The sequence below is a fragment of the Littorina saxatilis genome, linkage group LG17 (assembly GCF_037325665.1).
Source record: "Littorina saxatilis isolate snail1 linkage group LG17, US_GU_Lsax_2.0, whole genome shotgun sequence".
Taxonomy (NCBI): domain Eukaryota; kingdom Metazoa; phylum Mollusca; class Gastropoda; order Littorinimorpha; family Littorinidae; genus Littorina; species Littorina saxatilis.
In genome coordinates this window covers 10,873,880-10,886,076 of record NC_090261.1, presented here as the reverse complement: position 1 = coordinate 10,886,076, position 12,197 = coordinate 10,873,880, and the positions used below count along the sequence as shown (strand labels likewise).

The window sequence follows — 12,197 nt, the reverse complement described above, 5'->3', positions numbered from 1 at the left end:
GGGGCAAAGTGACCTTGACCTTGATGATATGTGACTAAATGTGGCTCAATATCAGTATATAACATGTGCCCCACACAATTATGAAGTTTGAAAGATTTTTTTCATAGTTCAGGGTCAAGGTCACTTCAAAACATGTATACAATTCAACTTTGAAGGACTCCTGTGACCTTGACATTGAAGCGAGGTCAACCAAAATGGTATCAGAAGATAAGGCTTTCTTTTTCTTGTATACCATACAAAACTAAGCCCGCTGTTTTTAATTTGTTTTCCAGAAAACTGGCACAATGTGAAATTTTGCAGTTTTTAGACCACATTCATTCTCCCTGTGACCTTGACCTTAAGGTAAGGTCAAGGTTCTCAAGTATCTTTTTTGAGCTCTTGGGGTCATACAACATTTTGCAACATTTGGTGTTTCTTCACTTCATAGCGTTGGAGAAATATCCAAAGGTAATGTTCAGTACAGACAGATAAAGACGGGCAACGGACAACGGCTGGACGACCAGGGTGAGTATGTACGCTCACTTTTGCTACACATGCGAGTAGCGGCTATTATCCGTTGTTCACAAAACATTCCTATATAATGTTTGGAAACAATGGTAGGGATAAAAATCAACCGTTTCCAACTGTGCCAAAAAATCAAAAAGACGCGTTCTATAACGGTCAAACGGTCCCTTAACAGACTTGGGCGGGGTCATCTAACGGTTGGCAGACAGCACAAACACCCTGTGACTGCTCGCAAGGAAAAAATAAATCTGGATGGCAGTATGGCTACAACTACGTCGTTTAGTGTAACTATAACCCCTGAATGTATGAACAGCAGAAAAGGCTGTCTTTGACGTCACTGTATAATAAGAAGCACAAAAGGGATTTTTTGGAACTTTCTCTTGGTTGGAGACAAACATGTCCGCAATGCATTCGTGCATCAAGCTATCCATGCAGTCGTTTATTGTTGATTCTTTAGCTCCTCTATGGCAGGGGGATTTTCAATTTGTTTTCCTTCAATTTTACTATGGGAGTTGTTCTTAACATACGTTTGTTAAGAAAATTTTGGCTGATTGTAAAACAGCTGTAATATACGGCAGTCCAGGTTGTCCTTCAACTGTAAAAATGAAATAATGCTCTTTAAAGTATCATTTACAACAGTGGTGGCTGTTTTCACAAGTATGCTACAAAAAACACGACAATACATAATACATAAGGAAAAGCCCTATGTTTGGTCAGTTGGTGAGATAGGTAAATGTTATTTTTGTGTGACAGTTCTGATGGTTTTCAAAGGGCTAATTCTTTGCTTTTCGACATATGCCCAACTGAAAACGCTTTAGCAACTCAAGTGCACACGACAACCATCTAAATAGACTACATGTTCGCAGAAAACACAATACTGAATATAGAGGGAAAAATAACGGCTCTTTTTAAAAGCACTTTTAGTAGTGAAGTACTTTTAGGATTGTTTGGAATTTTTTACCAGCAGACACCCTTTTACTGCTGAGTGTCTTAGTATTGTAAGATGTGTGATTTGAATTTTGGTTTAAAGGTGCCTTTGGTTTGAACACCCCTACCCCTACGAGGCAGAAATACAAAGAAATAGAAGGAAATTGAGCCTATTTGGAACCAGACTTTAGTATGTTCCCATGGGGGGATTCACGGTGCGAATGACACTGCGTCAGCTTTTTCATTTATCTTTAGTATTTTCTTCAACTTTAACTTTTAGGACCATGTATGAGGTTGTGGCAAGCTAAATACACAACACGACGACGTCTCGGAAAAATAGTAAGGATTATATAGGGAAAAACAACAGTGTCAGTTAAAGTCCGTTTTGAAGGTGTTAGTGGTTGGGGATTTTGAAAAGCATCAGACATCAGGCAGATACAATCCTTTCTGCGTGTTCTGGTGCAGAAAGAGTTTTCAGTTTATACATTGGGGTGACCAGTAGATACCATTTTACAACCATACCCCCAAACGACATTTACAGAGCCCAAAGAAGGATTTGGGTCAATTTCAAAGCCATTTTTCCGTATGAAGCGCCAACTTTATATGAAAATGTGCTTAATAAACATCAAACGAATGAGGTTGAACTTTCTGATAAGGGACATTTTAAACCTAGTCATTGTCACTTCAACGTTGTTCTCTAATATGCCTGGACTACGAGACACAAGACTGATTATTTCACAGCTGCAATGAGAATAGAGAACAAAGACGTTTTGGGTAAGCTTACGGAAAATTCCGAACAAAAGTAAATGACGTCAAAGTCTCTTTCGCTTTGCGTGTAACTTTGTCATGACGTATTTTTGTGTGACGCGTTCGGCTGTTCTATCAGGTCAAGTGTTGCCCCGCCGGTGTGAACTCCTCCTACGGCCAAGACGTTTTTGTGGTTTATTTCGCATTTAGGTCCCAGGTAACATTATGAAGTTTTAATACGATCAATCGGACCTATTATCAAGTTAGTGTATCAACTTTTGAACGAACTGCGCCCAGTAGTTTCCCAGCAATAAGCTGTTAAGTGGAGAAAGACAGACAGACACACAATTAAAGTCTGCTGAGCCCTAGTACTAGCGTACTCGGGGATAACATACAATTCATTCCCCGTTTCAAGAGTCCTTCCTTTCTCAGACCTTGATTTTTCAGATTTTTGTTTGTTCATAACATACAATTTATTCCCCGTTTCAAGAGTCCTTCCTTTCTCAGACCTTGATTTTTCAGATTTTTGTTTGTTCATAGCATACAATTTATTCCCCGTTTCAAGAGTCCTTCCTTTCTCAGACCTGATTTGTTCAGATTTTTGTTTGTTCATAACATACAATTTATTCCCCGTTTCAAGAGTCCTTCCTTTCTCAGGCCTGATTTGTTCAGATTTTTTTTTGTTCATATCATACAATTTATTCCCCGTTTCAAGAGTCCTTCCTTTCTCAGACCTGATTTGTTCAGATTTTTGTTTGTTCATAACATACAATTTATTCCCCGTTTCAAGAGTCCTTCATTTCTCAGACCTGATTTGTTCAGATTTGTGTTTGTTCATAACATACAATTTATTCCCCGTTTCAAGAGTCCTTCCTTTCTCAGACCTGATTTGTTCAGATTTTTGTTTGTTCATAACATACAATTTATTCCCCGTTTCAAGAGTCCTTCCTTTCTCAGACCTGATTTGTTCAGATTTGTGTTTGTTCATAACATACAATTTATTCCCCGTTTCAAGAGTCCTTCCTTTCTCAGACCTGATTTGTTCAGATTTTTGTTTGTTCATAACATACAATTTATTCCCCGTTTCAAGAGTCCTTCCTTTCTCAGACCTGATTTGTTCAGATTTTTGTTTGTTCATAACATACAATTTATTCCCCGTTTCAAGAGTCCTTCCTTTCTCAGACCTGATTTGTTCAGATTTTTGTTTGTTCATAACATACAATTTATTCCCCGTTTCAAGAGTCCTTCCTTTCTCAGACCTGATTTGTTCAGATTTTTGTTTGTTCATAACATACAATTTATTCCCCGTTTCAAGAGTCCTTCCTTTCTCAGACCTGATTTGTTCAGATTTGTGTTTGTTCATAATATACAATTTATTCCCCGTTTAAAGAGTCCTTCCTTTCTCAGACCTGATTTGTTCAGAGACAAGGAGGTCTCGAAAGGGAGGTGCCATTGTAGAAGAAAACGGGTAGAAGGACGTACCCGGTATTTGCCCAGATAGGGGTGCCTGGTTCCGGTCATCAACATGTCCTCGTCACGCTCCAGTGTACAGCGCACGGAACAGTTGTGTCTGAAGATACAGTGACAAAGGTCTATCTTTACTAGTTTATCAGGTGTTAGGGACGACAGACGGTAAAGACAATACAAAATACATTTTTTCAAAGATTAAGTTTTTCGTCAAAGCAATGTGAAGCAGAAAAGTGCAGTAAAATTGAAAAATGATGACGAACTTACCTGAGTAAGTGAAGTCTTATTGTAGTTTTATCGACCACAATTAGAGGAAAGGCGTTCTGACGTGACCCATATCTCTCGGAATTGTGGGAGATAAAACCAGCATACAGAACTTACAAGCCGCGCGTAGAATGTAAGAATATACAGGACGTCATTTGGCTCTAGGCTTTTGAGCAGAAACCCCAAAACAGATAGGCTGCTTACGTTCCAAAACTCAGAATCAAAATTACATTCAAATTAAAAGTAAATGTAACGGTTTGTTTGTCAATAATAACCCACAATTCTTGTTTTTTGACACCAAACAATTGTGTGGCGAAACTTTAAGTGTCACCCACACACATATATCAAAAACGGCTTTTTGTGTCATTAGCTCTGAGAAATGAAAAACAAGTCGCGTAAGGCGAAAATACAACATTTAGTCAAGCTCAGTCAAACTCAGATAGAAACTGAACGCACTGCATTTTTTCCCAATGACCGTAGTCTGCCGCTTGTGCAAAACGGAGTGAAACTGACGAGCCTGTTCAGCGCTGTAGTGGTTTCGCTGTGCTGCATAGCACACTTTTCTGTACCTCTCTTCGTTTTAACTTTCTGAGCGTGTTTTTAATCCAAACAGATCATATCTATATGTTTTTGGAATCAGGAACCGACAAGGAAGAAGATGAAATTGTTTTTAAATCGATTTCGGAAATTTTATTTTGATCATAATTTTTATATTTTTAATTTTCAGAGCTTGTTTTTAACCCAAATATAACATATTTATATGTTTTTGGAATCAGCAAATGACGAAGAATAAGATGAAATTGTTTTTGGATCGTTTGATAAAAAAATAATTTTAATTACAAGTTTCCGATTTTTAATGACCACACTCACTCATTAGTTTTTAAGCCACCAAGCTGAAATGCAATACCAAACCCCGGCCTTTGTCGAAGATTGTTTTGCCAAAATTTCAATCAATTTGATTGAAAAATGAGGGTGTGACAGTGCCGCCTCAACTTTTACAAAAAGCCGGATATGACGTCATCAAAGACATTTATCGAAAAAAGGAAGAAAACATCCGGGGATATCATTCCCAGGAACTCTCATGTGAAATTTCATAAAGATCGGTCCAGTAGTTTGGTCTGAATCGCTCTACACACACACACACAGACAGACACACACACACACACATACACCACGACCCTCGTAAGGCAACACAGAGAAGTTCCTGTGATTTAATTTCAATGGCAAATTGGCCAAAATGGACATAAGAGTTCGGTAATTTTCGGAAACCTAACGGCACAGCTCTTTCCGTGTAAACAGTTAGGCTCAACGACTCAGATCTGGTCATGAGATAAGATCATCCCTCATTTAGTCACATACCAAAAATCAACACCGTGACTGCTCGCTGTGGTGATTTGGATTTTTATTCAATGAATTAATTTCTTAAAAAGACACTAATGGCTTTTTTAAAATGAATTCTTCTAAAAAAAAAATCCAGTGTGCACAGAGAGCACCAGGGCAGTTCAATTTGTGTATGTGACCAACTGGGGAATGGTGTCATCGCATGCAAGAGCCCTTAAGTCCTTGGTGTTACCTTTTCCCCACCTTGAAAAATGTTCAAACTGAAGACTGCTGATATCAAACGACATCCCTGGAATGGATCTTACAGACACTTACTTATTAGCTGCAACTGCGACGGGCAACGCGTGCATGGCTGGCCGAGCCTCCTTCCCGCCAAAAGCGCCACCTGGTGGACAGATGTAAGTGTGTATACATCAGTAATGGTAAACATTATGAAGCCGACAAAATGTAATCAAAAGGACTACTGCGTTGTACTGGGTTTATAAGTTCCACCCTCAAACCAAAAAAACCCTGTTGTCTGTGTGGGTGTTTCCAGGTGACCCACCCCCTGTCGAGTTCAAATGACAAGAAGCACTGCAAAACAAATAGTGGCCTCTTTCGTCGCCAGATCAGGGCATTTAGACAATGTGCCTCTTGAGGACAGGCATACAGTCAATTCTGACTGTAATGGACATCACTAATAGCCTAAAGGGATCGAGGCTTGGCACAAACACTGTCCAAACACGCGTATTCGAGGGCTTATGCTGCATGCAACATGACAACGCAGCTTTGCACACTGCCTTTGCGACAAGAGAGATCTTGGCTTCACAGGGAGTAGGCCCTACTGCTGTTGTCGCATCCACCCCATTCTCTGGTCCTGTCCACATGCTAGGTCAGCCTATTATCTCAATTCAAGAAACACCCTCGGAAACACGGTTTGAGAGCCCTGAAGACTATGCCCGAGCCTTCACGAGTGTCAAGTGGTTCCTGGCCTGAATGAGCTCGTTTGAGAGGATGGCCAGTGGGGTATCGGCTGGGAGAGGGTTAGTCTAAAAAATGGCCTAATTGAATTGCTGGTATGTGTTTCCGTTTCTGAGTTTCTAAATAATTATGGAACAGCCTACGTACATAGAGAGGGATAATGCGTAGCATTCATATTGGCTGACACACGCAACTTTCTATTCCTTTGTGTTCACCTAAGCTCCAATCCAACTTCTAGACATTTTCCAAGAAACCCTCGTATCTAACCAAGAAGGAACACAAGACCAGCACAAAGACATGTGTCGTTTTAAAGCCACCGAGAATGTTAAAACCTACCGAGCCGTCGTGCTCGAACTTTCACCTTGTTGAAGGGAAGTCCAAGAGCTCCTGCCACAGCACTCTGGAACAATGAGAATTGCAAATCAATAACCGATACATCTAAATTTGTTTTAGAAGACACTGCAAAAACTCCAAAGAGCAATAATGTGGTGACTTAACAAAACACAAGACCAAGTGCACACGGTAAATATCCTGTAATCCATGTTAGAGTTAGGTGGGTTATAGAAACACAAAAATATCCACCCTGCTTCCCCCGAAAGCGGCGTATGACTACCTAAATGGCGGAGTAAAGACGGTCATACACGTAAAAAGCCACTCGTGCAAAAACATGGGAGTCAACGTGGGAGTTTTAGCCCATGAACGAAGAAGAAGAAAAAACATTCCATCAACTAACATTTTTTGTTCATTCTGGATTTTGGTGTACTTGGGAGTTCCAGTCCATGAACTACAGAAGAAGAAGAAGAAGAAGAAGAAGAAGAAGAAGAAGAAGAAGAAGAATATTCCACAAACTGGTAGATGGAGCCCCCCCCCCCCCCCCCCTCCTCCTTATTTTTCCAAAAGAGATGTACCTGTATGAAGGCTATACTCTGTGTGGAGCAGGCCAGCTCCATGCCTCCGTCCTCTGTGGGGTAACCAATGGTGACCATGGGCTCCAGGTAAAAGTGTTCCTGTGCCTCCACGTGCAGCTCCCCCTCCAACACGCACTCCGCTCGGGACAGAGCCTCCTCCACGTTGCCATTGGACACCAGCAGGTTCAACGGGTAGAACGACTTCTTCTGGATGGCGTCCTGACCGGAACAAACAAAAAATCACTTAATTCTTTTCGGTTTTTTTTCTTCTCCAAATGTTCATCATTACATTACTTAGTATCATTTGTGTGTGTGTGTGTGTGTGTGTGTGTGTGTGTGTGTGTGTGTGTGTGTGTGTGTGTGTGTGTGTGTGTGTGTGTGTGTGTGTGTGTGTGTGTGTAAGGCGCTTAGAATAGAACTATGTTAGGATTTGCGCCATACAAATACCCTTGTTATTATCATTTATAAACAGGTTTGGTCAACGTGACAGCAGTGGAGGTGATTGTCGTATCAGTCCTAACTGACATTGCACTACTAGTTAAAAGCTCAGTTCGCACTATCTGAGAAACGAAGGGAAGTAAGCGCCCCAAATGCATACTGAGTAATTGAGAGTAATGCGGAACCAATCTCCTGGCACTAAAGAGAATAACAAGCATTGAAATGAACAAGCGACTTTAATCCTCTATGTAAACGATTTGGCTCACCATCTTAGAACTATGTACACTTTTTACTATGTAAAACGATTCGGTTCACCATCTTAGATCTATACATGTACAGTTCCAACCATGTAAGATATATGTACACTTTTTACAATGTAACGATTTGGCTCACCATCTCAGATCTATGTCCACTTTCTACTTGGTAAACGATTTGGTTCACCATCTCAGATCTATGTCCACTTTCTACTTGGTAAACGATTTGGCTCACCATCTCAGATCTATGTCCACTTTCTACTTGGTAAACGATTTGGCTCACCATCTCAGATCTATGTCCACTTTCTACTTGGTAAACGATTTGGCTCACCATCTCAGATCTATGTCCACTTTCTACTTGGTAAACGATTTGGCTCACCATCTCAGATCTATGTCCACTTTCTATTTGGTAAACGATTTGGCTCAGCATCTCAGATCTATGTCCACTTTCTACTTGGTAAACGATTTGGTTCACCATCTCAGATCTATGTCCACTTTCTACTTGGTAAACGATTTGGCTCACCATCTCAGATCTATGTCCACTTTCTACTTGGTAAACGATTTGGCTCACCATCTCAGATCTATGTCCACTTTCTACTTGGTAAACGATTTGGCTCAGCATCTCAGATCTATGTCCACTTTCTACTTGGTAAACGATTTGGCTCACCATCTCAGATCTATGTCCACTTTCTACTTGGTAAACGATTTGGTTCACCATCTCAGATCTATGTCCACTTTCTACTTGGTAAACGATTTGGCTCACCATCTCAGATCTATGTCCACTTTCTACTTGGTAAACGATTTGGCTCACCATCTCAGATCTATGTCCACTTTCTACTTGGTAAACGATTTGGCTCTCCATCTCAGATCTATGTCCACTTTCTACTTGGTAAACGATTTGGCTCACCATCTCAGATCTATGTCCACTTTCTACTTGGTAAACGATTTGGCTCACCATCTCAGATCTATGTCCACTTTCTACTTGGTAAATGATTTGGCTCACCATCTCAGATCTATGTCCACTTTCTACTTGGTAAACGATTTGGCTCTCCATCTCAGATCTATGTCCACTTTCTACTTGGTAAACGATTTGGCTCACCATCTCAGATCTATGTCCACTTTCTACTTGGTAAACGATTTGGCTCACCATCTCAGATCTATGTCCACTTTCTACTTGGTAAACGATTTGGCTCACCATCTCAGATCTATGTCCACTTTCTACTTGGTAAATGATTTGGCTCACCATCTCAGATCTATGTCCACTTTCTACTTGGTAAATGATTTGGCTCACCATCTCAGATCTATGTCCACTTTCTACTTGGTAAACGATTTGGCTCTCCATCTCAGATCTATGTCCACTTTCTACTTGGTAAATGATTTGGCTCACCATCTCAGATCTATGTCCACTTTCTACTTGGTAAATGATTTGGCTCACCATCTCAGATCTATGTCCACTTTCTACTTGGTAAATGATTTGGCTCTCCATCTCAGATATATGTCCACTTTCTACTTGGTAAACGATTTGGCTCACCATCTCAGATCTATGTCCACTTTCTACTTGGTAAATGATTTGGCTCTCCATCTCAGATATATGTCCACTTTCTACTTGGTAAACGATTTGGCTCACCATCTGAGATCTGGCCAGGCTTTTACACGGGATAGGGCCATCCCTCCACTTGGAAACATTCCCAAAATGAACATCCTGACTGTTGTGTGAGCAGAGTGGGACTGTTTGTTGCGAATTATTTTCTGATAAGCAACTACATTTTATAGCTAAGCTGGGTCGGATATGAGACAGTGAGCAGAATTCTGTTGACAAGCAGGACCGTACTGTGCCTTTACAATTAAGGATCAAAATAATCACGATATAGACACTGTTTTCATCATAGTGAAAGGCTCACTCGAGACTAATGGGAAGGTCGTGAGTTCAAATCCTGGCCGCAGCCGCCTGGTGGGTTAAGGATGGAGATTTCTGAACGTATGTGCACATCAGCTAGTGCCTTATCCCCCTTCGTGTGTACACATCCATGAAAGAAGAAGAAGAAGAAGAAGAAGAAGAAGAAGAAGAAGAAGAAGAAGAAGAAGAAGAAGAAGAAGAAGAAGAAAGAAGAAAGAAGAAAGAAGGAAGAAGAAGAAGAAGAAGAAGAAGAAGAAATATTACGATGCTGATGTCGCCAGCATGCATTCTGTTCTCACTCACAGCTATAGTGATGATGGGTTCCATGACGTCATACTCTACGACAACTGCTTGTGCCGCTCTTTGGGCGTTGGCTAATGTGTCCGCCAGAATGGCGCCAATCACCTGCCCTTGGTGCACCACCTGTCAACGGATGGGCAAAAAAATGACATCATCCATGATTAATCAAAATAATCACAAATCAATCACCTAATCAATCAGTAAGCAAAGCAAGCAAATATGCAAGCAGTACAAAAAAAAAATCAAAAAAAATCAAGCAACTTGTCAACAAATATAATTATCTGCCTTTGTGATTGCCGATCTACTCAGCAACACATCTGCTTTAGCCTTGAGCAAAGCTTTTGGGACGACAGAAAACCCGAACTTCAGACCCATCAAATCATTCACAAATTACTTTCTAACATTTCTCAATGTTTAACATCAAGACGTTTGTTCACTGTGTTCAGCTATTCTACCATCAACTGATCTACTGCAGCCTGAAGGCGAACGCGCAAAGGTAAGGTAATTTGGTAACGTATCATTACAATCCCGTGAGGCTAGCCTCATGGAAATTCAGGTTGCGGTCTACCTTTGGAAAGCGAGCTGCCATTCCATGACAAACAAAACACTGATTCCAGGTACTAATGAAAGGTCCCCATATACCTCTTTAGAGGCAAAGATTTCCTCGTCCTTTTCTATCAAGCCCCAGATGTTGCTGCCCGGTACGTCAGTGTGTGAGAGATAGTCCACCACCCCTGGCATAGCGAGGGCCGCTGATGGGTCAACCCTGACAAGCTTTGCCCGCGCCTTTTTACTCTGTACCAAGCCAAGGTACAGCTCGCCTGGAAACGATGGACACATTTTCATTTTTCATTTTTATATTTAGTCAAGTTTTGACTAAATATTTTAACATCGAGGGGGAATCGAAACGAGGGTCGTGGTGTATGTGCGTGTGTGTGTGTGTGTGTGTGTGTGTGTGTGTGTGTGTGTGTGTGTGTGTGTGTGTGTGTGTAGAGCGATTCAGACTAAACTACTGGACCGATCTTTATGAAATTTGACATGAGAGTTCCTGGGTATGAAATCCCCGAACGTTCTTTTCATTTTTTTGATAAATGTCTTTGATGACGTCATATCCGGCTTTTCGTGAAAGTTGAGGCGGCACTGTCACGCCCTCATTTTTCAACCAAATTGGTTGAAATTTTGGTCAAGTAATCTTCGACGAAGCCCGGACTTCGGTATTGCATTTCAGCTTGGTGGCTTAAAAATTAATTAATGACTTTGGTCATTAAAAATCTGAAAATTGTAAAAAAAATTAAAAATTTATAAAACGATCCAAATTTACGTTCATCTTATTCTCCATCATTTTCTGATTCCAAAAACATATAAATATGTTATATTTAGATTAAAAACAAGCTCTGAAAATTAAATATATAAAAATTATTATCAAAATTAAATTGTCGAAATCAATTTAAAAACACTTTCATCTTATTCCCTGTCGGTTCCTGATTCCAAAAACATATAGATATGATATGTTTGGATTAAAAACACGCTCAGAAAGTTAAAACAAAGAGAGGTACAGAAAAGCGTGCTATCCTTCACTACTACCCCGCTCTTCTTGTCAATTTCACTGCCTTTGCCATGAGCGGTGGACTGACGATGCTACGAGTATACGGTCTTGCTGAAAAATGGCATTGCGTTCAGTTTCATTCTGTGAGTTCGACAGCTACTTGACTAAATATTGTATTTTCGCCTTACGCGACTTGTTTGTATTGTTGGTTTAAACAGTGTTTTATTCAACAACTCATGGATATATCTATATATATATATATACGACTAGTGTCTGTGTGTCTGTGTGTCTGTCCGCGATGCACGGCCAAAGTTCTCGGTCGATCTTTTTCAAATTTGGAGACCGTATTCAGCTACACCCCGGACACAACCTCATCGATGAGATATTTCAACACGTGCTTTCAGCGCGCAGCGCTGAACCGATTTTGGTTTTTCTGTAGATCCACTATATCCATTCCCAGTAACTCTTCCTTATCTTATCCAGTGTTTTGTTTTGCGCATTTATCTCCCTTCCTTCGTGTGGCGTCAATCCATATTCCCGTTACTACGTTACTATTTTTAGAAGGTCACTGCACGTTACTATTTTTAGATCTCCCTTCCTGCGTGTGGCGTCAATCCATATTCCCGTTACTACGTTACTATTTT

The 12,197-nt window shown here is 40.5% G+C and overlaps 1 protein-coding gene across 1 annotated transcript in view; it reads right to left on the bottom strand.

The window, feature by feature from the left end:
* Positions 1 to 12,197, bottom strand: part of LOC138952520 (xanthine dehydrogenase/oxidase-like) — a 91,506-nt gene that overhangs the window by 60,843 nt on the left and 18,466 nt on the right. The window contains exons 17-22 of the mRNA XM_070324207.1: positions 10,650 to 10,828; positions 10,011 to 10,130; positions 7,119 to 7,337; positions 6,547 to 6,610; positions 5,566 to 5,635; positions 3,661 to 3,748 (exon numbers count right to left, since the gene is read on the bottom strand). Of these exons, the coding sequence (XP_070180308.1) occupies positions 3,661 to 3,748; positions 5,566 to 5,635; positions 6,547 to 6,610; positions 7,119 to 7,337; positions 10,011 to 10,130; positions 10,650 to 10,828 (740 nt within the window). The remainder of the gene's footprint in view (positions 1 to 3,660; positions 3,749 to 5,565; positions 5,636 to 6,546; positions 6,611 to 7,118; positions 7,338 to 10,010; positions 10,131 to 10,649; positions 10,829 to 12,197) is intronic.